Source organism: Hibiscus syriacus, unplaced genomic scaffold (genome assembly GCF_006381635.1).
Source record: "Hibiscus syriacus cultivar Baekdansim isolate YM2019G1 unplaced genomic scaffold, ASM638163v2 tig00006570_pilon, whole genome shotgun sequence".
Classification (NCBI taxonomy): domain Eukaryota; kingdom Viridiplantae; phylum Streptophyta; class Magnoliopsida; order Malvales; family Malvaceae; genus Hibiscus; species Hibiscus syriacus.
Window position 1 is genome coordinate 1099450 of NW_024062102.1, and position 27970 is coordinate 1127419.

Consider the following 27970-nt stretch of genomic DNA (forward strand, 5'->3'; position numbering starts at 1 on the left):
AATAGTGTTATATTATATTTTAAAAATATTAATTAGTATATTTTAAATATCTTTATTAAAACATTATTATATTAATATTAAATATATAAATAATATTATTCATTATTAAATATATTACAAATTTATTATATATTTATTAAAATAAAAATATAATATCTTATATTATTATAATATAATTGATTATTTTATTATAATATTAAAAATATAATATAATATTGTTATAAATATTAATAAATATATTTTAAATATTTTAATAATTAATATTTTGATAAAAATGATATTAAAATATTTTATTAATATTAAATTCATAAAATAAAATTATTTTGAGTATTTAGTCTTTGAAGTGAAAAATTCAGAAAATAACTTACGGAAAATCAGACCGTAAGTCAATTTCCAGAAAACACAAAAGAAATTCTGTTGATCAGGAAAATGAATTACGTTGACCAACCAGTTTTACTTCAACCAAACACTGGAAAACATTTTCCGGAAAACGAATTACGTGAAACAAACACAGGAAAATATTTTCGGAAAACGAATTACATAAAACAAACACAGAATTTAAAAAAAAATCAATTCCGTAATTCATTTTACGACAAACAAAAAAATTCATTCATGATCAAACAGTGGGCTGAGATTTTCAGTTGAGCCAAACCACGTTGTAAATATTTTTTTCTACTATTTTTATTTTTGGTCTTGACAAATTATTTCGACACAAACGTACAATGCATATTTCACGTGTAAATATTTGAATATTTGAATCCATTAAATATTGGCTTATTTATCAGAGTAATATTCATTTACTTTCTCGTATACATTGTAAATCATCCACAATTCTGAAATATCCCAGCTCTTTGTTGATAAAGACATGTTTCCCCAAAATAAACAACATTTTATTGCAACAACGCGCATTGCCACCAAATAGATGTATGCTCAGACACATCACTTAACAACTTCGAAAGAAACAAAAAAAGGGGGGGGGGGTCAATTTCATTCCTCAGATTGCCTCTGACCCAGCACCGGAATGTCTTCATAACGTTTCTGTTGTATAGCAAATAAAATCAAACATACAAGTTAGTATATGGACTATGTAAGCTCAATTATTGCAGACCATGATCAGGCCGCTGTCAATACACTATGCAAACAAGTTTCAAGGGTGCATTGTGTTGGATAACCCAAAGATAACCATTTCACCTTTACGAAATTGAATCTATATTGAGACATTCAAGAACAGAAGAATTTTAGCTTTAGAGAATGCCTTTGCATCAACTGTAACTATGTGCACAACTGACATAAGGTAACAACAATAAGCCTCACAGATTGAACATGATGAAATGCAAAACAAGTTACCGTACGTCCATACCTGCCAGTTGTTAAGCCTTCTATGTAATCACAACAATATTTCATTGCAAAGCCAAAATTTTCGAAGGTCGTGATACTGAGTTTGCAAAGAAATTACAAATCTTCCTAGATCCTTTCTCCGGAAAGCCCATCAAAAGCAATTGGTGAGATCAAACATATACATATTCCCATATTTTCCCAAAGGTTTTTATTAACTAACAGGACTGTGCGAGCACAAGGATGGTAGTTCTTCAACAAAATTTAACATTACCCAAAGATCACAAAATACACCATGGAATGTACTTAGAAGTAAAAAAAGCTATAAAAAACTAATAAAGCCCTTAACAGGGATCAACATTTCACTTGAAATTAAAGCTTATTTAGCACAAATCAAAGGAGAAGGGCTTATTTACATTAAAAAAGTATAAAGAGATTATTAAATAAGGAAGAGGCACGTCAGGCAGTCCTAATTGCTATAAGGGTGCGTTTGGTTCACGGAATGTAAGATTACCAGTGGGAATAAAAGATTACCAGGGAATAGGATTACTGGGAATGTTGTATTTTGTGTTTGGTTGGTTTAGCAGGAATGTAAGATTACCGTGTTTGGTTAAAGGAATAAAAGATTATTCGAATGTATATTTGACCAAATTGTCCTTATTATATATTTGTATAATATTACAAATTATAAAATATTTATATATTTTCTTTAAAAAATTAAATTCATAATATTTATATAATTTTTTTACAAAATTAAAAATATAAAAAAGGTTTAATGAAAGGGTAAATTTTTTTTAATCCCTGAACTTCATATAAAATTTTAATTATAGAATTTTTTTTGTAAATCTAAAATAATTTAAGGATAAATTTGTAATTTAACATTCGTAGAATTTTTATTATTCAATTATAGAAGAAGGATATTTTTGAAAAAAAATAAAAATTTAAGGACATTTTAGTCCAAAACGCCGGTAATGTTACAATACCTAAGGGAAGGGAGGTAATGACATTCCCGGTAATATACCCAAAAAATCTACTATTGTTAATAAAACATTACCGGGAATGAGATTTCCGGCCAACCAAACATGGGAATGTCACAATCCTTGAACCAAACACCTCCTAAAGGTTTAAAAATCTTGCCACTAGGAGAGTAGAGGCTATCCTATCCATGATGCAATCAAATAAAAATCCCAGTGTGCCTTGGCAAAGTGACAATGAATTAACTACCGAATTTGCCAATCAGATTCCAAATAATGTACAAATAAAATACACAGTAAAACTGGTATTCTTAGAATTAGAAAATTTACCCCAACATTGTTGTATTCCCAGAGCTTATGAACTCCATAATCCACAGCCTACAAAAGTCGATTCGATTACAATAAGAATCTTCACCATTTTTTTCTCCTTACATCAATAGTCATAAAAAAGAACTAACCCTAAACATCATAGAAAGTCATCACTTCCAATAAAAAATATCAATCCTCCGACCAAAACTATTCCAATCAGTAAATAAATAAACCAAAATTTTTTTTTCTCTAAAATCAGAACTAAAATTCAACCGAAAAAAGGAATCAAGAACGGAAATGAGAGAGATCCAAGGGGGAAGAAAAGTGTTAGAACTTACCCGTTCTCCGAGGAAAGCACCGGCGATGACAAAGGTGACGTAGACGGAGTTACGGCGCATGATAACTCTATAAAGACCTTCGAAAAGGCCTCCTTGACCTCTTCTCTTAGCTGCGTAGTCCATGGCGATTACTGAAGATGTTAGGAAGTCGATCTTGCTGGGATCTGCGATAAGGGTTTGCAGGGATCTAAGAAGTGGGGAAATGTTTATGCTTGTAAGGATGAAGTTTCTTAGAAGAGTTTTCGGGTCGAACCGAAATGTATCGATTTAGTTCAGTTTAATTTGATGGGCCCAATAGGTCAGTTTTTTGGGCCTTATCTTGCTCAATGCCATTTTATTACATAATAGATGTAAAATGAAAATGATTTTTTGATGTTTGAGATATCTTAATTATGAAACTCAGTCGTTTTAATTCGATTGATATTGTTTTTATTATAATATTCTATATTTTTATGGTCTTACGAAACAGTTTATGTATAAAGATAGTAAGTTATTTCTCCAACATCAATTGCTATTGAAGGAGCATAAGATGGATGTAATTTCTTTTTTAGTTTAATCATCGAATATCTAATTTATTGATCGATTAATTTAGATCGAGTATTGTAATACTATGTTATAATTCGATCCTCCTAGAATCAAATAGTTGGTTGAGAGGGTCATGGATATAAATTCGGTACAGAACAGTGGTGCCATAGGACAGGGATGGACCTACGTAAAAGAGTGAATGAATATAGATCACAAATACATATGTTTCTTTATGCAGGTTGGCTCAGTTATTGATTAGCAAGTCCTTTTATCAAACCAGTGGCGTAGAAAGGGCTCAAAATAAAAAAAAAGTAGAAACTGTGATTGAATGCTGCACTGTGGTATAGGAAAAAGTGAAGAACTACTTTGTGGTTTTGCATACGTATTGTGTCAGAAACTTGTTTAAATTTATCATGGAAACATAAAGCACAACCTGTGTGTATAATTTGTAAGAGCAAACATGAATTTTTTTGGTAAGCTTGGACCATCCGTGAGCCATAATTGGTTCATCATTCATGTCTTTACGATTCAACTCAATAGATTTGGCATCCTCGAATACGTAGGAGTGGAATTATTCTATTGAAGTTTCTGCTTTTATCATCAATGAAACCTCTGATGAAGCCATTTCCTGCAACAACTAATCTTTGAAAACCAACCAAAAACCAAAGAAAGAATGGAAGAAACACAGCAATCATCCATCGTAAAACTAAATCAAAGTTAAATTTCTCTTAACTAAAAAGATTTTACCAGATTACGCTGCCTACAAAACAAACAACCCCTTCCCATTTTCTTTCAATTATGGTTATTATCCTTGCATTATCCTTGGACATGAAAATTTATTATCCTTGCATTATCCTTGGACATGAAAATTTACTTCAGATACTTGGATTTTCAACGTAATTTGGTACTCATAGTTTAAACACCAGAAAACATATGAAAGATACTGATAATAATTCAGCACCTGTTTTCTATTCTAAGCCTGCCAGAAGTTCATCTTGGTCCTTGTTCAACCAAAGCAGCACGAGCCGACGTAATCCCACTGGGAACCAAACAATCATCAAATGCAGGGCAATCGATCCAATCTTTCAAAAGTTCCTCTTGACCCCATATATCTGGAATCCAAACCCTACTTTTTGCCGTTTCAATCCTATGTCTCTTCAGTCTCTCCCGCCCATTGTCTTCTTCTTCAGCCGCTCCTATAGCAACTTCATCAATGACTACTTTTCGAACGCCATCAGCCGATGAACACCGACCCTTTAACAAGCTTCCCTCGTCATGAATATAGTCAGCTTGCAGAGTTTTGTTGGGCTGTTCTTGTTCCAGAAACTGGGGAGGATTTGGAGGGTGGGTGGTCATTTGTGTTGGTTTTTGTAAGTTCATGATCCCTTGAACGTTGGGAGAGAGGAGAGAGGAGAGAGGAGAGAGGAGAGAGGAGAGAGGAGAGAGGAGAGAGGAGAGATTGAAGGGTTTAGGGAGTGGGAAAGAGGATATAAAAGATTAAAGAATGGGTGGGGAGTTCGTTTACACGTCATTTATGGCTTACAAAACATTTGGAGTTGGTTTGGTGTGTGTTTTGTATGGTTTGTGAGAAAAGTACGTGTCTTGTCTTCAAATGGTTTGGATTCCATTTTGTGTATGTGGTTTTTAGTTTTAAAGTTTTTATACACAAAAAGGCAATGGAAACAGATTTTTATTTTTAGCAAACAAAACCAATCAATCAGTTTTTATTTGATTTCCTTGGGTTGATTTTAGGAAAGATTGTGAGGTTTAAGTTTTTTTTTTCATACAGATAGTAAATAAAGTTTCAAGGTATTTTTTTGTTTATTTTTTTCGTAGTTAGATTTAATACTGATTAAAATAGTATTAGATTCACTCTTAGTTCATGATGGGCACATACCTACTCTAAAATTTAAATTTTCTATAGTTAATTATTTATTTTATTGATTGTGCTCTTTCTAAAATTTTATTTGTACCTATCCCATAAAAAAACTTTGTGTTATTAATGCACACGTGCTTACTCTAAAAATTATTTCTAAATTTGCCACTAGATCAAGATGACACTTATTTATTAAACTATTGATCTTTCCTACTTTGAACCCTTGGATTAGATTTGAATACGCGGTTTGTGTCCATGAATAATTTTCTCATGTCGCTCGTATTTGATTAACGATTTGTCGATGATTTTTTAATAGTTTGATACCCTTTTATGGTTTATTTGCATATGTAATAGATCTATTCACATCTATCTTTTGTCTTAAGTTTTTCAATGAATTTTTAACCTTTTCCTTGTATATGTTTCTTGTATAATCTCAAGTAACTAATTTTTTATATCAATAATTATAAGAAAATATTATATTTACATGTTTAATTTACGACTATAGTTATAAACATTCATTATAATTTTGAATATTCTTTATTTTTAATATAACTAACTATTTCTTTATATAAATGAATTATGACATTTAACTTTTTCCTATATATCTTTCTTGTATGATCTCAAGTAACTAATTTCTTATGTCAATAATTGTAAAAAAATATTCTATTTACATATTTAATTTACAACTGTAATTATAAACATTTATTACAATTTTAAATATTCTCCATTTTTAATATAACTAACTGTTTCTTTATAAAAAATAATTATGACATTTTTTTTTAACTATCAATATTTATTCACTAGCTTATTTCCCTTCGGCTTAAGAAGTTTACTATTTACTAGGCCATATATTTCTTTTAAAAGAACGACATGTGATCCTATGATTGAAATATCAAATCCAAAAACAAGAAGTTAAAAAGGTGTTTGGTTTAAAAAAATCATTATTAATTTTTTTTAAATTATATATCCACATTTGGTTTAAGAGTATTTCTTCTCGGATTATGAAGTGTTCTTTATCGTAGTAATTTTGGGCATTTTTCCGAAAATATCATTACTTCCCTTTTCTTAGGTATTAGACAATTCCCTTTCCTTAGGACAATAATACCTCTGAAATAATATATTTGTTTCAAAATGATCCTTCAATTTATATGTAATTACATGATTATGATTATGAATCTATTTTATTTCATTTTTTTAATGATTTCATATTTTTAGTACTTATTGTAAAATAATATGATGCATATGAAATAAAAAGTAAAATAAAAATATATCAATTTTTTTATTTTAATTATTTATTGTGTATGCATTTGGTTCAATTTTTATTTTTTATATGTGTTTTATAACATTTATTTTTTAGGATTACTTTTCATAAAAAAATATATTATATTTTTTTAATGTTTTCTATTAGTTTTGTCAAATAATTTGATATGATATTTCATTGTACAACTCACACATGTAGCATGAATAAAATAAAAAAATGTATCATTTAACACATACTTACACCGATGTAAGTATGTACCTATCTTAATATATTGGTATCTAAAAATAAACACATAATTGTATTGGTGTATATGTTTCTATATTTTTAAAGAAATACAAAATTAAAAATAATAAAAATATATATTAAGTTATTTATTTAAAAAATTGTTAAAAATATATAAATTAGAAATAATAATTTTATGTGAATTTTCATATAAATATTTTGACTTTAATATTGAATTTAACTGGTTAAAAAAGAAAATATATTTTAAAGACAATATGGTAAAACATATATTTTTCCTATCTTATATTCCTTCAATCACACATTATAGTTTTACATTCCCGCCAAACAAATCACACACAATAATACAACATTTCCAGTAATATGTTAAGCAATGTAACATTCCAATAATCATATTTTCAAACTTAATTTTACATTATGTGAATCAAACGACTCTTAAGTCGTGTCCTCACTCAAAGCTTATTCTGGAGCTTCAAATATCTTCCTATAAAAGTCTGGTTATGATTTATTAAAAGGTAAAATAATGAATAAAGATTTATAATTTGAGGATTTTTGTTAAAAGAATCAATAAATTCTTAATTGAAATTATTTGAATACTATAAAAGTTTGTTATAGAGATAGTCCTCTTAATTTAATTTATTCTATTTATAACATTGAATAGTAAATAATTAAAAATTTAAAAATTTAATAGTATGAATAATATAACGTCTAAAGTTTGATGGTATATGATGCAATTTACTCTTATTTTATTTAGTGTAACCCGTGTACATTGTTGGCTGTTACAAATTAATTGAAAGAGTATTACGGTAATAGTTCTTGCTCTAGTCTCTATCATCAAATCTACGGGTTTAGTGGCAATTATGTGTATTACTAGTAATATTCCTTTAAATTTAATGACATTTAGACTCTTTATAAAGATATTTTATTCCTTGATAGACCTCTTCTCCTTTCACTTTCTCTCCTTCAAAATTTCTCATTTTTTCTTTTCTAGAAATACTTTTATGTACGTCGTTAGAGTACACGTGTATGTACATACACATACAAATATTTAATGATACAAAAATACAAAAGGCACGAGAAACTGATTAATTATGTAGAATATCACAAGGGATGGACCTACGAGACGAGATATATATGATATATTTATTTGTACTTTTAATTAATAATTTATTTTTATTCTTAAAATTTTAAAAATCTATTCCTAATATAAAATTATACGTCCGTCTTTATATATATATATATATATGTATGTATGACCCACACTTTATGATATTAGAGCTTTTCTTTAAAATTGAACATACACTTCAAAACTTTTAGGGAATATAAGTATTTCATTCAATTCCTTTTCAAAAAAAAGTATTTCATTCAATATATATATGTGTGTGAATAAATTTACTTTTTTCAAAACATTACTAATATTTTATTAATAATTATAAAGAATCTATTAAGTGGTTTTAATGGTAAGAAAGAATGTTATTCACCTTAAAAAATTCGAGTTTGTACAATTATGTCTATAGAATATGTATATATTATCTTATAATCCCCTCGTGATAATAAAATAATAATAATTACAAATAGATGTTAAAATTCAAAGCCATAACTAATTTATGAGGTGTCAATGGAAGTGCATCTGAATACTATATTGTTTTTTTCTTTCATTTTTTGAACCATAAAATCAAATGGAAAGGAAAGAAATAAGTGATTTTCTTTTGTCTTTGCTAACACAAATCGGTGGTGGGGCTTGTTATCCATGTGGGCATGTCTTTTAATTTTGGACCCTACCTTTTTCATGTCAAATAAAGTATTTATGAATTTCAAATTTATAGGTGATTATAAAAAAAGAATATCCAATTTTAAATATACGACTTTCTTATGAAGTTTTCTTTCAAGTATAATTACAAGATTAATTTTAATTAATTTTTATATGTTTTTAATTAATATTTAAATAATAATTAAATATATATAACGCTAGATTAAATTCATTTATAAAATTTTATCATAAATATATTAAATAATAATCTCAATTAATATAAACAATTAATTTTTTGGTGAACAAGAGTTTAAATTAACTAAAAATCAAACATGTCTGGCCATAATACAATCTAAAAGTAAAAAGGATAGAGTTTTAGCTAAAGGATTTAGGAAAACTCAAAACTCAGCTGCATTAGTTTTCGCAAGTTTAACTAATCTATCTGCGACCATATTTATTTCTTGGAGATATGACAAATAAAGATCGTCCAATCTCTTTTCATAAACTCACATATTCTACTCATGAGCGTCGACGACGTGCTTGAGTATTGTCTCGTTTACAGTTTTCGAAACACCACCAAATTATTTACCTCCATGATAACTATCCTTTCTTGCTTCTTTGCTTGTGATAGTCCTTCTTCGTATACTTCCCATAATTCATCTTCAATTACATATATCATATACATATCATATACTTGAGAATGCATTTTCTCACCGTCTCTAACGCATTTTGCAGGCACTATCGACACTCTGCCGGCGTAGGACTCTCCCAACACTGCCCCAATGCGTACACTTCATCGAATACAAATACGAAAAGAGAAAATGAAAATGTCCTGCTGCAAAGAAATGGTCAATGTTGCATACATGTTGTCAACGGCAGAGCCCCGTGCATGGTGTAGATGCTCGTTTTTATCCGAGTCTAGGTCGGAGCAGGCCCGAAGCAAACCAATTACAGGCCCCATTCAAGCCCAATGGACAACAGATATATGCACAAGAAAAGAGCAGTTTGAGGGTCGGTTTTTAGCAGTTTTGGTTTTTAGGAAATAACCACCCATCATCAGTAAAAGGAGATTAACCACGGGAAACTAGCTAGAGAGGGGAAAACTAAAAAAAAAAAACTACTAGACATTCACAGAAAAATTACAGAGAAAGAACGGGGAAAAAGGAGAACAACTTGTAAAATTGTTGGTTCACCATTTTGAAAGCAATAAAAAAGGAAACATTTTTTCTCCTGATTTTCACTCTCACAATTGCAAGGATATCAATCATTTACAAAAGGGCAGTAGCATTCTCTCAAGCAAAAACAACAAAAAAACAACAAACATTAATAAGGAGGTATTTCATCTTATTTTGTTTATTTTTAGTAACTATTCGTATATGTGGTATTTATTTAGGAAGAAAATAAAGGTTAGAAGATTACCTATTTGAGTCACCTGAATCAAAACCAGAGTGTTGAGAGTTGCTCGAGAAACCTTGTGCATGAGTTAGGGTTAGTTTTTATGTTGGTGTTTTTTAAAATAAAAAGAGTAAGAGTAGAAAGAGAGACCATTTACCTTAGAGAGGAACTTCTAGCCGGAGAGGAGAGGAGGAAGACTAGGAACGGTCTTAGGTGATTGGGTCTGTTTTGGTTGTTTTGGGGTTTGATTCGAGATTAAGAGGGAAATAGATGGTTTTTAGGTCGACTTGGGTGTCGGTTTAGCCATTTTCAGTTGTGCTAAGTGGTGGCCGGTGGAGACTAAGGCTTTTGGAGTCTCGACTGTGGGAGAAGAAGGAAGCTATAGTGAGGGTTTAGGCTTGGTTTAGGGGTGAGAATGAGAGGGATGAGAGAGTAGAAGAGAAACGGCGATGGTGGTTCAAGGAGAGAAGCGGCGCTGGGGACCGGTTTAACATAAATGAGAATAGGGTTTAAGGTGCTCAGAATATTACACAAATATTAGATCTTCAAAACGGCAACACTTTGAGAATGGCCGATTTGTGTGGGTTATTCAACACTTGGGTCATTTGAACTTTCAGTTTCATGCATTTTAATCCTTAAATCGTTGTGTTTGTGTTTCTAATTTTGTCTCTGTGTTCTATCCGAATTTAATGTTAGTCCTTAATATGAATGTATTTAAATATTTATTGTTTAGACATTTCACTTTTAACTTTTCCATGTTTCGTTTCAGTTCCTAGGTCGAAGTTTACATGTTTCTAATTCTGTCTATTTATTTTATATTCATTTAATTTTCGTCCTAAATGTTGATGTTTTAATTTCCGTTGTTTAGATATTAGACTTTAAAGTTTTTACATGTTTCATTTTAGTCCATGTTTAAGTTTCTTATGTGTATGTATGTATGATTAGTTAGGATTCGTTTAGGGTGTATGCTTATCCTAGGTTTGAATGATGGTGATATGTGCGCATATGTAATTATGTGGTTCATAAGCATGAATTTAGATGTAATATATCCTTTTATTTAATTGATCTTTGCATGACATCATTTTTGCATAATGTATGATACCCTCATGTGCATAATTCGACCATACGACATAATTGGATTAAGGGTAATATATTTTTTATTTTAAAATTGTTTCAAGTGGGCAGTCATAACTGATTTGAGGTCCGCTTTTAATGATTTTAAAATAAAAGTGTATCCCGAAAGTGAAACCAAAAATTGATTCGTCATCTAAAATTTGGGAACTAAAGAAAAGGAAATGTTCGTTTATTTAAATTTATCGAGAAAAGGTTGTTATAACTTTTAAGATCTGGTCTCGACATTTGTAAATAATCAAACATTCTTTATCTTTCTAAAACGACTCGGTAATTTTAATTTAATTTATTTGAGTGCTTTTGAATGTTTTAAATTTACATTTTTATTTTTATTTTATGGGATCAAAAATTAAATTAAATTCGAATTTGTAAAGTTCATTACAAAGACGTTAATTAATCGACTAGGTACCGATTTAGGGCGCTGTGGGGTGCTAATCCTTCCCCGCACGTAACCGACTCCCGAACTCGGATTTTGGTAACGCAGACCTTAATTTTTTGTTTTAATTAAAATTAATTTTTATTTAAAATGACAAAGCATTTTTGGGTGCCCAATCACACCCTAATCAAAGATTGGTGGTGACTCTTCGAACCGTATTTTTCGATCGTAAAGGAAATTCAAAATTTTTCGAAACGAGAGGTCTTTTAAATCGCTTATGTTTTTAAAATAAAAAGAGACAATTAAGAATTAATGTGGTTTTCAAAATCTCACCTTTTTTCACCTTTTGAGGGAAAAATCGTTTCGACAGCTTGGCAACTCTGCTGGGGACCTTTTTTTTTAGAGAGTCAAGCCGATAGTCGATTAATTAATTGTCTTTGCAATTGAAAATTACAAATTCGTTTTAATTTGATTTTTGATCCCTTGTTTGGTTTTTAATAAGTTTCGTTTGTATTTTGATTTTCTTTTAATTTAATTCGATTAATAATTAAATAGTTGTACTAATTTGTTTGCTAATGATTTCAGATTAATTGTGTGAATTTAGGAAATTTTGAGTGTTTTTATTGTGTTTTTTTTTTTCGCTTTTCCTCACACACTGCACAGTTGCATTTTCATGACATGAGCTAAAACCCCGCTCCGTCCTAATTAAGTAGGAGTGAGAGACTATGCCCTCGTGTGGTTTTCACCTCCGCTTGGGATAGTGGATCGCTCCTGGAGCTCACGCCTTATGGTCCTCGTGATGGTAATCACCTCCGCATGGACATAAGGAGGTGTGTTCCCTCGAAATTGAACTCGATCCCCTAAAGCCTGTGATGGGCCAGGATTGAGGGTTCGGCAGCCCAAGGGGGCACCGACAAGGACAATTCGAGAACCTATTACTTTAGAACCTAACCCAGCATATAGTGAATGTAGAGCCTGAACTTAAGTTGAGCCAAACCCGAACCTTAAGAATCCCGTGAGGAGGGTACACAAGGAAAAGCTTTTTTGAGTCATTTATTTTCATTTTTTCGAATAAATGCATGCGAACTAGATATCATGCGGTTAGGTTTATTTTTTGAACAATCATGCGAATTAGATATCATGCAGTTATGATTTATTTTTGTGAATAACAAAGCATGAGGGTAGATATCATGTTGGGTAGGATCTGATAAAGCATGATTGGGTAGCCAGCATGTGTGGGTAGGATTCTTGAATAAATTATTATCCCGACTTAATTGCTTTATGTATACTAACCGATCTTTTGTTATCTTTGCCTTGTTTCTTTTCTGTTTTGCATTGCACGATCCATTACATGGTGTTGATTTGGGATCGATGTCCATATAGAAGGCCAGTAATATGGAACGAACGGTTCAGAAAGAGGTTGAAGACAATGCAGATATTTTGAGGTGGTCGAAACAGTCTCAACTGACCAATGGGGATATCATGATGCTTGGATACGTGTCGGAGTTATTTGGTTATACTCACATCAACGTGCGTCATAATGATCTAAGTGAGCTAAAGGAGATATGGGGAAGATGGACAATAGCCGATAAGGAGATATTTTATCAGTTGTACGGTAATATTCCTTATCTTCTGGATGTTCCTATTGATCGAAATATGTTTAGAGCGTTGGCACAATTCTGGAATCCGGCTTACAACTGTTTCACATTTGGTAGAGTGGATATAACACCAACAATAGAGAAGTATCAAGCTTTGGTCTGTTGTTCGAGGTCCCAGATGGATAGAGTATATACCAAGCTGCCAGTCACTCATTCGTTTAAGAAGAAATTACTATTGATGACCGGAATGAGTGAAGATTGGGTAATCAGAAACATTAAGAAGAAGAGAGACAGTGAGTGTATCTCTTGGGCTGCTTTGAAAGAAGTAATTGATCATCACCCTGATAAGAGAAAGAAGCTTGACTTGTTTTCTTTAGGGATTTATGGGCTCATTATTTTTCCAAAGGTGCTAGGATATGTAGACGTATCAGTCGTTGATCTGTTTGAAAGATTAGACAAGCACGTGGATCATGTTCCAGCCATTTTAGCTGAGACGTTCCGGTCTTTGAGTTCTTGTAGGCGCGAGGGAGAATGACGCTTTATAGGATGTGCGCCTTTGCTGCTAGTGTGGATTCTGAGTCATTTCAAACATGTTGAAAGGGCACCAGGACGAGTATTTCTAGACGGTTTCTCACCTTTGGAAGATTTTCTTTCTAAAGAGTGGCCTGGGGGTTTTAGCGAAGAAAAATGGATGGTCATCTTCAAGGATATCAGAGATGGTGATATTTTGTGGCGAGCTTCGTGGAATACCTTTTCGGATATACTTTACCGATGTGGAGAGCGAGATTGGGTTCCTTTGCCAGGTATATGGGGTTCTGTTGGGTATACACCGCTAATAGTTTCCAGACAGTATGGATCGAGACAGTTCATTCCAGCCACGTGAGACTTGGTAGGATCGGATTTTGCATTCAAAGGAGATCAGTATAAGGGTAAAGTTAAAGGGGTTGCTGAGGTCTGGAAGCAAACTCGTCGCGTGAATTTGTTCACCTATGATCTCGAGTTATCTCAAGAGTACAAGCAGTGGAGAAGCGGTCGAGTAAACGATAACATCCCAATAGTGAATCCTAAAAATATTCAGCCGGTGGAGGAACAGTTAAGAGTGGTGCCATCTCCATTAGAGTTAGCCAAGCGTGATTTCGAAGCAGAACGGAGACAATGAAGAATGACTTTACAGAAGCTAGAAGATGAAGTGTATCAAAAGGGATTGGAGATTAACATTCAGAAGAGTAGAGCAGATCGAATTGAAAAAGTAGAGAAGCAACTTCGGCTAGACTTTGACGATCTTCGGTCAACTTATCAGCGAATGGTAAAAGCTCAGGCAGGTTCTAGCTCGAGTAAGTCTGTCGAATTGAGGTAAGAGGTGGCGAGCCTCAAAAGAGTAGCCGGAGAGAGTCAAGAAGAGCTCAAGCAAAGCAGGCACCAAGTGAAGATTTTATCGAAAGAAAAGGATTCTTTAGAGCAGCGGTTACAAAAGAGTCAAGCCCAGAATGAGAAGTTGAAGGAGAAAATTTCAAGTTTAGAGACTGCATTACGACGATACCGAAACAGGGAAGGTAGCTCAAGCCATGGGGAAGTTGAAAGTCTGAAAAAACAAGTGAGTGAGCTTGAAGCCATGGTTCGAGATTTTCAGAGGCAAGCAAGTGAGTTATTGATAGTTCCTTATGAGGGGGATATACAATGGCATTTTCGATGGGAGCGAGCTCAGGCGAGAGTTAAGCAAAGAGAAGATCTTATTGCTTGTTACCTAGGACACGCGCAGAGAATAGCTCAATATTTGGTCATTTTATCCGAGGAAGCTGCTGATGTGACTGAAGAACTGGATCCCGAGGCTGAAGAAAACCAGAAGATCGTGGAGTTGCTAGCACATGTACAGCAAATAAGAGAGATGGTGCAGATTTATTTGTGATATGTTTCAACTTTGTAATTGAACATCATTCTAATATAAAGAGTTATTTTAAGGAGTCGTTCCAGGATCAACACCCTGCATTTTGCATATGCATTTTTAGTACATTTAATTTTTTGCATCACATTTTATTCATTCATAATCATATAAATCATATTCTTTAATAAACAATAATGTTAACAAAATAACTCTGTGACAGAGTAATACTGGAAAATCCCAAGCATACCTATAGAACCAAGAAGAAAGTTATGGAGGACAAACTTGCCCAAATTGAGAAGGTTCAGTTGGAGTTACAAGATAATATCAAGAAAATGCAAGAAGATATGATGAATGCCCAAAAGGAGATGTTTGCCAAGTTTGCGAGTATGTTGGAAGGAAGAAATCCAGAACATGGGAAAAGCCCTATGCCAGAAGGTGTAACTGAGGACCCACTTCATCATCCAGGGTTAACCCCAGAACAATCTCAGAACGTTCAAGTGACCCCTGCACATGTCGGGAAGGTGCATATTAATCCAGTCGGTGCTTTTGTTAACGTACAATCTAGATCTAGTTCATATCAGGAAGAACATCAATATCATCAAGTTCCGGACCTTGATGAAGAAGCCAAGAAGGACCAAAAAAATCCGTTGGAAGAGAAGTGGAAACAGCTAGAAAGAGAAGTCAGAGCCATGAAGGAAGATACTAGTGTCTATGGATTCGACGCAAAGGAATTAAGTCTAGTTCCGGATTTGGTTTTACCTCCAAAGTTCAAGGTTCCTGACTTTGAGAAGTTTGATGGTACCAGGTGTCCCTTTGCGCATATCATGATGTTTTGTAGGAAGATGACCGGATACATAGGGGATGATCAATTGTTGATACACTGCTTTCAGGAAAGCTTAACTGGCTCGGTAATCCGGTGGTATAACCAGCTGAGTAGAGCTAATATATAAATCATGGAAAGACTTGGCTAAGTCATTTCTTGAGCAATACAAACATGTAAAAGATGTTAGACCTAACAGGATAATGTTACAAGGAATGGAAAAGAAGTCTAACGAGAGTTTTAGACAATATGCTCAAAGATGGAGAGATGTAGCAGTGCAAGTCCACCCGCCATTGGAAGAGGAGGAAACAAATATGCTTTTTGTCAACACCTTAAAGGCTCCTTTTTTCTCGCATCTTATCGGTAATCCTTATCGAAGTTTTGCTGATGTAGTTACGACGGGAGAAATGATTAAAATGGCTGTTAAGAGTGGGAAGCTCGAGGGAGGAGAGTCTAGTAAGAGACCACCAACGAGGAAAAAGGAAAACGAAGTCAGTAATATGAGGCAGTACGATTCTAATAACATCACTGTTTCCCATCCTCAAGGAGCAGGGCCATCAACACAAAATGACAATAGACAAGGGGCAAGGGACCAGAGGAGAGAGATGCCTCAATTTAATCCAATTCTGATGACTTATAAGGAATTGTTTCAGATTTTTTATGATCGGCATGTGGTTTTGCCGTATCACGTGACACCAATGCAACCTCCTTTTCCCAAATGGTATGATGCTAGTGCTCAGTGTGAGTACCATGCAGGGAATCCTGAGCATTCTATTGAGAATTGTACTGCTTTTAAGAAGGTTGTCCAAGCTTTGAGAACGAGGAATGTCATCAACTTTGGTGACAGTGAGCAGCCAAATATAGCTCAGAATCCGTTGCCAAGCCATGCAGGGGCAGGAGTTAACTCGATTACTGAAGAGAGAGGAAAAAGAATTGTAAGGAATGTTAGTGAGGTGGTATCACCTATGAGTTGGGTGTGGTGCCAGATGGTTAAGGTAGGATGGTTGAAGCCCAGTTTGATGGTTGAACAGTTTAAAAGTGGAGATATATGTCAGTATCATAACAGTGAAGAACACAATATTCAGCAATGTCCTGACTTCCTATCTTTGGTACAAGACATGATGGACAGTAAAGAAATTGAGTTCTTTAGAGAGATTGCTGAAGAAGAGGAAGCGAAAGTTTGCGCTTCAGAAGGATCGTCTAAAGGGGTATACAATGCTAGTTGTCCCCTAATTATTACTCCCAAAAATCGAGTTACTGAGAAGGTAGCCCCGAAAGTGGTTATTACACCTCCATCTCCATTCCCATATCGGGATAATAAGCAAGTGCCTTGGAGATATGATTTCCAGATGAGAGATGTAACAAAAGAAAATGAGGACGTAGATGAGGTGGGACACTTTACCAGAAGTGGTAGGTGTTATTCTCTTAATCCACCTAAAGAGTCTGAGAAGAAGGTTGCAGTTGATAAAGGGAAAAAGGTTGATGTGCAGATAGAAGAAGATAAGCTTGTTATCAATGAACCAGTAACCGAGAGTGAAGCAGTATAATTTTTGAAGTTTCTGAAGCATAGTGAATACAATGTTGTTGAACAGTTACACAAGTTGCCTGCCCGTATTTCTGTTTTATCATTACTTTTGAGTTCAGAGGCCCATAGGAATGCTCTGTTAAAGGTTTTGAACCAGACTTTTGTTCCGAAAGAGTTTCCCATTGAAAAGTTGGATCGGTTAGTTTCCAATGTACAAGCTGATAATTTTTTATCTTTTTCTGAGGATGAAATCCCTTCTGGGATGGTTGGTAGTCAGAAGGCTTTGCACATCACAGTTAAATGTAAAGGGCATGTGTTGTCTCGGGTCTTGGTTGATAATGGTTCAGCTTTGAATGTGATGCCCTTAGTGACTCTAAAGAAGCTTCCATTAGATAGTACACTTATGAGAACCTGCCAAAGTGTGGTTCGAGCTTTCGATGGGACTAAAAGAAAAGTGTTGGGCAAGATTGATGTTCCTCTGAATATTGGTCCAGCAACTTATGAAGTGGAATTTCTCGTTATGGACATTATGCCTACGTACAATTATTTGTTGGGAAGGCCTTGGATTCATCAGGCCGGTGCAGTTCCGTCCACATTGCACCAGAGACTGAAATTTGTGATTGATAGAAGGTTGGTATGTATTCATGCTGAAGAGGACATTATTGCTTCTGTTTCTACTACTGCTCCGTACATTGAAGTGGATGAGCAAGCAGTCGAGTGTTCTTTCAGATCGTTGGAGTTTGTCAATGCTACATTTGTGGCTGAAGGCAGGAAGATACCAAATCCTAAACTATCAAATTGTACCAAAATGGGACTCAAGCTGACCCTTGGAAGAGGAGCAAAAGTTGGGAAAGGGTTAGGAAGTTAGTTACAAGGACCAGTGAATCCAATATGCCCTGTTACTAAAAGAGATCGATTTGGTTTGGGGTATCAGCCAACTCCGAGGGATAAGCTGAGGGGAATTAAGAAGGGTCAGGAAATGAGAAAGACCAGATTGGCTGGTGAAGACCTTAGATGGGAACCCATGATCTTCCCGCCGTTGAGAAACATTTTCATATCTGGGGGACATATGTTTCAAGGGAATTCAAGGAACACTGAGGTGATGGTTGAGGATGCCTTGGGAGATTTAGGCATTAACGTTATAACTGATGATGAATTTGAGGAAATGAGAGTTATGGGCATTTATCTTGCACCGCTGGGCTTCGTGTTGAACAATTGGACCGCGGAAGAACTGCCTGTAGTTTACAAATCTTTTACAGAGTAATGCACTGGAACTTTCTCCCTGTTGTTCATACCCTGGGGGAATAGGTGATTTTATGTAAAGGATTAAGCTGTTTGTTTTTTCTTGCTTTCAATAAAAGATGCATTCTGTTAGTTCCAAATGGCAAACATTTCCCATGCATTTCATTCATTCATTCATTCTTTGTTGTATATATGTATGTATTTATTTATTTATTTCTATTTATTTATATGGGAAAAGATCATCCCATATGTATATATGTATATATATATTCTCTTTCATTATTTTTTTAGGAGCCCAGATATCAATAATATGAATGCCAATGACTCTGACCCGGAGATTGATTTCGAGAAGCCTATATGTCAAGGGGAAATCAAAGATTGTGATGATGATGAAGGATGTGAACTACCTTCTGAATTGCTGAAAATGGTGGAGAATGAAGATAAGCAGATTCTGCCTCATAAAGAGTCTACTGAGATTTTGAATTTGGGGACAGATGAGGATAAGAGAGAAGTAAAGATTGGTACCACTCTGTCAGTTGGAGGTCGACATGATTTGATAGAATTGCTTCAAGAATACAAAGATGTGTTTGCTTGGTCATACAAAGATATGCCGGGTTTAGATACAGAACTGGTTGTTCACAAACTACCAATAAAGCCTGAATGTAAACCGGTACAACAAAAACTGAGAAGAATGAGACCCTAGATGCTGCTCAAGATTAAAGAGGAAGTGAAAAAATAGTTTGATGCGGGGTTTCTTAAAGTGGCTAAATATCCTGAGTGGGTGGCGAATATTGTCCCAGTACCAAAGAAGGATGGGAAAGTTCGAATGTGTGTTAACTACAGGGATCTCAACCGAGCTAGTCCAAAATATAATTTTCCTTTGCCACATATAGACACACTAGTGGATAATACTGCTGGAAATTCTTTGTTCTCTTTTATGGATGGTTACTCTGGCTACAATCAAATTAAGATGAACCCTGAAGATATGGAAAAAACGACGTTCGTTACCATGTTGGGAACGTTTTGTTATAAAGTAATGCCGTTTGGATTGAAGAACGCCGGGGCAACATATCAAAAGGCCATGGTGACATTATTTCATGACATGATGCATAAAGAGATAGAAGTTTATGTCGATGATATGATCGTCAAAGCTAAGACAGAGGAAGAACATATTGGGAATTTAAGAAAGCTTTTTAAAACACTAAGAAGATGTCAACTAAAACTCAACCCAAATAAGTGTACTTTTGGGGTGACATCTGGGAAGTTATTGGGATTCGTAGTAAGCCAAAAAGGAATTGAAATAGACCCACATAAAGTAAAGGCTATTCAAGACTTGCCACCCCCACGAGTACAAAAAGAAGTCAGAGGATTTTTGGGGAGAATGAATTAAATAGCTCGGTTTATTTCACAGCTGACGGAAAAGTGTGATCCCATATTCCGCCTTCTTCGTAAGAATAACTCAGGGGAATGGAGTGAGGATTGTCAAAAAGCTTTTGAAGCAGTGAAAAAATATTTGTCGAGCACTCCAATCTTGGCGCCACCTATCTCAGGTAAACCATTGATTCTGTATTTGTCGGTTTATGAAAATTCAATGGGGTGTGTGCTGGGGCAACGTGACCAAACTGAGAAGAAAGAAAGGGCTATTTATTATCTTAGCAAGAAGTTCACTGAATGTGAGACAAGATACTCACCCATTGAAAAGTTGTGTTGTGCTTTAGTATGGGCTACCCGAAGGCTTAGACAATATATGTTGTATCATACTACTTGGCTTATATCCAAGCTTGATCCCTTGAAATATCTAATGGGTGTGCCTGCATTATCTGGAAGATTAGCTCATTGGCAGATCTTATTGTCCGAGTTTGACATCCAGTATGTAAACCAGACGGTAATTAAAGGAAGTGCTATAGCGTAATTCATTGCAAGCAGGGCTTCGGAAGAATATGAGTCGTTGAGCTTTGATTTCCCAGATGAAGATTTAATGGCTATTTCGGTAGAAGAAGCAGTTGTATTCACTAGCAAATATGGGAAGTTGAACTTCGATGGTGCTTCAAATGCCTTGGGACATGGAATCGGGGCAATTTTGGTCTCACCAGAGGGAGAGCATTATCCTTTCACTAGTCGGCTTAATTTTGATTGTACTAACAATATGGCCGAGTATGAAGCTTGTGTTCTGGGTCTTAGAGCTAATGTTGAACGCAAAGTAAAAATGCTTAAAGTATATGGAGATTCAGCTTTGGTAATATACCAGCTCAGGGGAGAATAGGAGACAAAAGATCCTAAGCTTGTAGAATACCGTAAGTTGGTTATGGAACTTATTGAAGAATTTAAAGAAGTAACTTTCAATTACCTCCCCAGAGAAGAGAATCAAATGGCAGATGCCTTGGCCACACTGGCAGCAGTGTTTAAGATGAACGAGCATTCAAATATGATGCCCATTGAAATGAAGGCTTATGAGTATCCAGCCCATTGTTTTAATATTGAAGAGGAAGAAGATGGAAACCCCTGGTATTATGATATCTTGCAATATATAAGGTATCAGAGTTATCCAGAACAGGCTACTGAGAATGATAAGAGAACCATTAGAAGAATGGCATCAGGGTATGTGCTTGATGGTGAGACTCTATACAAGAAAAGTCTGGATCAGGTCTTGTTAAGATGTGTGGACGCAAAAGAAGCCAAATTGATTCTTGAAGAAGTGCATGAGGGAATATGTGGTATCCATGCTAATGGGCATGCTATGGCTAGGCAGATTATGAGATTTGGGTATTATTGGTCAATTATGGAAATAGACTGTATCAATTATGCCCGAAAATGTCACAAGTGTCAGATTTATGGAGATAAGATACATACTCCTCCTCACCCGTTGCATGTAATGACAGCTCCGTGGCCATTCTCAATGTGGGGCATGGATGTTATTGGACAAATTTCACCCAAAGCTTCAAATGGCCATCGTTTTATTCTGGTAGCCATAGACTACTTCACCAAGTGGGTAGAAGCAGCTTCTTACGCAAATGTTACCCAGTCTACAATATGCAAATTCTTAAAGAATGAGATCATTTGTAGATATGGTTTACCAGAGAGGCCTATCTCCGATAATGCATTGAATTTAAATAATAAGATGATGGACTCGGTCTGTAAACAGTTCAAAATAAAACATCATAATTCCACTACTTATCGCCCAAAGATGAATGGGGCAGTAGAGGCGGCCAATAAGAACATCAAAAGGCTCATACAGAAAATGACTGAGACCTATAAGGATTGGCATGAGAAGTTGCCATTTGCTCTGTTTGCTTATCGAACTTCAGTACGGACTTCAACTGGGGCAACTCCATTTTCTCTGGTATATGGGATAGAATCTGTCTTACCTATTGAGGTGGAAATTCCCTCACTTCGGATTTTGTCAGAAGTAAAGCTCGATGAGGCAGAATGGGTCCAGGCTAGGTATGACCAGTTGAATTTGATTGAAGAAAAGAGATTAAAAGCTATTTGTCATGGTCAGATGTACCAAAAACGTATGATACGGGCACATGGTAAGAAAGTTTGCCTTCGAGAATTCCATGAGGGAGATTTGGTGCTTAAAAGGATTTTACATGTTCAGAAGGATTTCCGAGGAAAATGGATGCCCAATTGGGAAGGACCTTATGTTGTCAAGAAAGCCTTTTCTAGAGGAGCTCTAGTCCTAACTGAAATGGACGGATCAGAATTACCATATCCAGTGAATTCCGACGCTGTTAAGAGATATTTCGCTTGAAGAAGAAATAAAAGAGAAAAATGAAAAAATGAAAAAAAAATAATAAAAATGAGAAGAAGAAAAACAAAGAAAAAAATGAGAAAAAAAGGAAAATGATGGAAAAAACGAAAAGAAAAAAAGAAGAAAAAATGGAAAATGAAAAAAGAGAAAAATGAAAAAAAGAGAAATAAAAGGAGAGTTCAAGATGAAAACCCGAAAAGGGCGTCTTGGAACCAAAGGAGGTCTCAAGTTGAAAACCCACAAAGGGCGACTTGAGTTGAATTTGAAATTCAGAATTCGTGCATGGTGGAGGTTCTAAATCAATTTTGGAAGTGGAAAGAGCTCCTGATATGGGTAGTAACAATGATAGTTGGTGATCAGGGATGAGACTAAAGATTAATGAGTCTCGATTGAAATAACCAAGAGAAATTGAATGCACATGAGATTCAATACTGGTTTAGGGCATCCAATGATGGAGATTTGGGAGTTTAGAAGTAGCTTCATACTCTTAAGCATTATAATTTTGGAGATTTTTTTGACAGAAGCTACACTCGAGACATTCTAACGGCGTGCCAGTTCAAAAGCATTTGCATTATTGATATTTGAAGACGCCTACTCTTTTGTTCTTATACTGTTTCCAGTTAAAAGTTTGCCATTTAGTTGCCTAAAATTCTCTGTATTTATATAAATAAAGAGATGTGTTTCCTTGTTCGTTTCCCTTTTGTAAGCATCTTATTTTGAAAGGTTAAAACATATAGCTTAACTTGAAATACATGAGATCATTTTGTATTATTGTGCAAAAGGTTTTGGAAAATACAGGTATTCTGAAGTTGAAAATGGTTTAAACATGTAAGCTTGTGTGGCTACGGGAAGCTAAAACCTTGGAATTCATAGAAAATCTCAGCCATGATAAGAAGACCCAAAGAGATTGTCATTGATCAAGAAGTTGGTCATGGGCACTGGCGGGTTTTAAGAAAGGAAAGAGTCAAGGTTCTGTTAAGCCGAGAGGTACGGAATTGAGATTGTTAACTGGGGTGAATTGGTCAAATGTTTTGTACCCAAGATGAAACTGAGTTCCATCGAGATCAAAAGGAGATAGAGTTCCTTCGAAGAAGAAAACGCATTGAATTGCATGATTGCATACATTATAGGCATGAATAGGATCATGACATTCATAATTACATGATGACTTAAATATCTACAGGTTTCCCAGGGATAGTTGAAGATTGAAGATATGGAAACATCAAGATGAGGATAATTAGTTTTGGAATTTTGAAAAGAATGATGTTTAGATGACGATTGAGCCAAAGTAGATCCGCATATCCAATGGATTTTCAGAAATTTTCTCAAATTCTAAATTTTTTAGTATAATATTTTTCAAACATATATTAATGATTCGTAATGTTTGATTTTTTAGGTTTGACCTTCGAAATAGTTCAATCTTAAGCCTTCACGGAAGAGTAGTGAAGCAAGTCAATCTTAAGCCTTCACGGAAGAGTAGTGAAGCAAACTTATTTTATGAAGATCGAGTCCTATACTCTCTGAAGGAATAGGGAGCAGACACGTTTGTTGAAGATCGAGTTCTATACTCTCTGAAGGAATAGAGAGCGGACACGTTTTATGAAGATTGTTCGGGTTCTATACTCCCTGAACGAATAGGGAGCATACACGTTTGTTGAAGATTGTTCGAGTCCTATACTCTCTGAAGGAATAGGGAGCAGACACGTTTATTGAAAATCGAGTCTTATACTCTATGAAGGAATAGGGAGCGGACCCGGTTGTTGAAGATTATTCGAGTACTATACTCCCTGAACGAATAGGGAGCAGACACGTTTATTGAAGATTGTTTGAGTCTTATACTCCCTGAATGAATAGGGAGCAGACACGTTTGCCAAGGATTGTTCGAGTCTTATACTCCTTGAAAGAAAAGGGAGCAGACCCGTTATTTGAAGATTTTTCAAGTATCACTTCTCTTGAAGTAACAGTGGAATGGTTTAATCTTTTGAAGTTCTCATGACCGGACAAACTCGATCATCTTTTGATCTTTGCTCTGTTCTCGTTACACGACAATGAGCAAAGAGGGGCAGCTGTAGATGCTCGTTTTTATCCGAGTCTAGGTCGGAGCAGGCCCGAAGGAAACCAATTACAGGCCCCATTCAAGCCCAATGGACAGCAGATATATGCACAAGAAGAGAGCAGTTTGAGGGTCGATTTTTAGCAGTTTTGGTTTTTAGGAAATAACCACCCATCATCAGTAAAAGGAGATTAACCACGGGAAGTTAGCTAGAGAGGGGAAAACTAAAAAAACTACTAGACATTCACAGAAAAATTACAGAGAAAGAACGGGGAAAAAGGAGAACAACTTGTAAAATTGTTGGTTCACCATTTTGAAAGCAATAAAAAAGGAAACATTTTTTCTCCTGATTTTCACTCTCACAATTGCAAGGATATTAATCATTTACAAAAGGGCAGTAGCATTATCTCAAGTAAAAACAACAAAAAAACAGCAAACATTAATAAGGAGGTATTTCATCTTATTTTGTTTATTTTTAGTAACTATTCGTATATGTGGTATTTATTTAGGAAGAAAATAAAGGTTAGAAGATTACCTATTTGAGTCACCTGAATCAAAACCGGAGTGTTGAGAGTTGCTCGAGAAACCTTGTGCATGAGTTAGGGTTAGTTTTTATGTTGGTGTTTTTTAAAATAAAAAGAGTAAGAGTAGAAAGAGAGACCATTTACCTTAGAGAGGAACTTCTAGCCGGAGAGGAGGAAGACTAGGAACGGTCTTAGGCGATTGGGTCTGTTTTGGTTGTTTTGGGGTTTGATTCGAGATTAAGAGGGAAATAGATGGTTTTTAGGTCGACTTGGGTGTCGGTTTAGCCATTTTCAGTTGTGCTAAGTGGTGGCCGGTGGAGACTAAGGCTTTTGGAGTCTCGGCTGTGGGAGAAGAAGGAAGCTATAGTGAGGTTTTAGGCTCGGTTTAGGGGTGAGAATGAGAGAGATGAGAGAGTAGAAGAGAAACGGCGATGGTGGTTCAAGGAGAGAAGCGGAGCTGGGGACCGGTTTAACATAAATGAGAATAGGGTTTAAGGTGCTCAGAATATTACACAAATATTAGATCTTCAAAACGGAAACACTTTGAGAATGGCCGATTTGTGTGGGTTATTCAACACTTGGGTCATTTGAACTTTCAGTTTCATGCATTTTAATCCTTAAATCGTTGTGTTTGTGTTTCTAATTTTGTCTCTGTGTTCTATCCGAATTTAATGTTAGTCCTTAATATGAATGTATTTAAATATTTATTGTTTAGACATTTCACTTTTAACTTTTCCATGTTTCGTTTCAGTCCCTAGGTCGAAGTTTACATGTTTCTAATTCTGTCTATTTATTTTATATTCATTTAATTTTCATCCTAAATGTTGATGTTTTAATTTCCGTTGTTTAGATATTAGACTTTAAAGTTTTTACATGTTTCATTTTAGTCCATGTTTAAGTTTCTTATGTGTATGTATGTATGATTAGTTAGGATTCGTTTAGGGTGTATGCTTATCCTAGGTTTGAATGATGGTGATATGTGCGCATATGTAATTATGTGGTTCATAAACATGGATTTAGATGTAATATATCCTTTTATTTTTGCATGACATCGTTTTTGCATAATGTATGATACCCTCATGTGCATAATTCGACCATACGACATAATTGGATTAAGGGTAATATATTTTTTATTTTAAAATTGTTTCAAGTGGGCAGTCATAACTGATTTGAGGTCTGCTTTTAATGATTTTAAAATAAAAGTGTATCCCGAAAGTGAAACCAAAAATTGATTCGTCACCTAAAATTTGGGAACGAAAGAAAAGGAAATGTTCGTTTATTTAAATTTATCGAGAAAAGGTTGTTATAACTTTTAAGATCTGGTCTCGACATTTGTAAATAATCGAACATTCTTTATCTTTCTAAAACGACTCGGTAATTTTAATTTAATTTATTTGAGTGCTTTTGAATGTTTTAAATTTACATTTTTATTTTTATTTTATGGGATCAAAAATTAAATTAAATTCGAATTTGTAAAGTTCATTACAAAGAGGTTAATTAATCTACTAGGTACCGATTTAGGGCGCTGTGGGGTGCTAATCCTTCCCCGCACGTAACCGACTCCCGAACTCGGATTTTGGTAACGCATACCTCAATTTATTATTTTAATTAAAATTAATTTTTATTTAAAATGACAAAGTATTTTTGGGTGCCCAATCACACCTTAATCAAAGATTGGTGGCGACTCTTCGAACCGTATTTTTCGATCGTAAAGGAAATTCAAAATTTTTCGAAACGAGAGGTCTTTTAAATCGCTTATATTTTTAAAATAAAAAGAGACAATTAAGAATTAATGTGATTTTCAAAATCTCACCTTTATATCACATTTTGAGGAAAAAATCGTTTCGTCACATGGAGCATAATGAAAATTTGCGGTCTGGTCACAATCCACTGACTGTCCAAATGCAGATAACACAGTTGTTTATGGCCTTGTTATCCTCAAATGTCTTTTGTTCGATTATCTTGCCGTGTTTTCTCCATTTAACTCAAAAGATCTCTCACTGAGTTAAAGAAAGTGTTGTTTCTTTGTGAAAAAAGGAATGATCGAGGACTAATGACTTTCATGTTCAGGTTACACACCTGGAAAATCAAACAAATGGGATCCATAGATTTCATGTTTAGCCTTTAATTTTCCTTCTTTTTAATTATTAATCTGAGGTAAGTACAAGATAATATATGTTCCAAGATAATTCTCAACCATTTAACATTGATCGCTCGTACCCTTGGCATTGCGGGGTTTGTGATTAATATATGTATATTTTTTGATAATCTGGGTAAGTACAAGATAGTACCTCAAGGAATAACAATAATTCTTTTACTATCTAGGTTAATGGGATCATGATTAATATTTTTTTTATAATTTGTGGTAAGTATAAGGTAATATATGTTCAAAGATAACTCTTAACCATTTGACATTGAACGTTCGTACCCCTGACATTTCTGGTGCTCAAATCCGAAACCTCAAAAAATAACAACAATTCTTTTACCACTGAGGTCACTAAGTTTTGTGCGTGATTAATCTTAAATATATGATTTGCATATTATTTTTATTAAAGTATAATAAAAATTTGATTTGTCCCATATTAACAAAAAAAAAAAAATACATGATCCAAGAATAGGAAGACCAGTTACTTATGGAGACACTTATTTTCTAAGGAGCCTCAAATTCTTAAAATGTATAATATCTCATAATGATTCATGAATGTAGCTCAATCATCAATGATGCATGTATTGTATAAACACCAGTTCAATGGAAGGAACAGGGGAACACTTATATAAACAACAATATTAGGACGTAATAACGTTCTAGTACCTCTACCTTTCCTATTGATTTTCTGTTCATATAATGCTTTAATTTCGTTTGCAAAAACCTCCCTGGAAAGGACTCCTCAACCATGAAAACTATAGATTTCAATCCGCAACCCTAGAAAATGCGGGACAAGCCATAGGAATCGCAGTGGAAAGATCACATATGGGTAACAGGCAATTGGCGAGTAAAGCGCTGCTTGTTGCTGTGAAATAACCTTCCCAATAATGTGGTGGAGGGATACTGTTAACTGCTTCGA

At 34.5% G+C, this 27970-nt stretch overlaps 2 protein-coding genes and 1 long non-coding RNA gene across 4 annotated transcripts; 1 reads left to right on the plus strand and 2 right to left on the minus strand.

Moving 5' to 3' along the window:
• Positions 1-834: 834 nt before the first annotated feature.
• LOC120200840 (cytochrome b-c1 complex subunit 9-like) lies at positions 835-3159 on the minus strand. Its single transcript, XM_039201589.1, has 3 exons — positions 2957-3159; positions 2640-2687; positions 835-1038 (listed from the first exon to the last, which is right to left on the minus strand). The coding sequence occupies exons 1-3, from the start codon at positions 3077-3079 to the stop codon at positions 988-990; spliced, it is 222 nt and encodes a 73-aa protein (XP_039057520.1). The 5' UTR covers positions 3080-3159; the 3' UTR covers positions 835-987.
• A 724-nt stretch (positions 3160-3883) lies between these two features.
• On the minus strand, positions 3884-5006 carry LOC120200782 (protein BIC1-like). Of its 2 annotated transcripts, none has more exons than XM_039201535.1 (2): positions 4443-5006; positions 3884-4109 (listed from the first exon to the last, which is right to left on the minus strand). In XM_039201535.1, the coding sequence occupies exon 1, from the start codon at positions 4859-4861 to the stop codon at positions 4472-4474; it is 390 nt and encodes a 129-aa protein (XP_039057466.1). In that variant the 5' UTR covers positions 4862-5006; the 3' UTR covers positions 3884-4109; positions 4443-4471. The 2 variants fall into 2 exon arrangements, with proteins under 2 accessions (XP_039057466.1, XP_039057465.1); XM_039201534.1 differs by lacking the exon at positions 3884-4109 and adding an exon at positions 4179-4241 and having other exon boundaries at positions 4443-5001.
• Positions 5007-12113: 7107 nt separating this feature from the next.
• On the plus strand, positions 12114-27970 carry LOC120200792. Its single transcript, XR_005523603.1, has 4 exons — positions 12114-12124; positions 14121-14128; positions 15782-15788; positions 27848-27970. It is a non-coding gene; the product is annotated as an uncharacterized LOC120200792 (long non-coding RNA).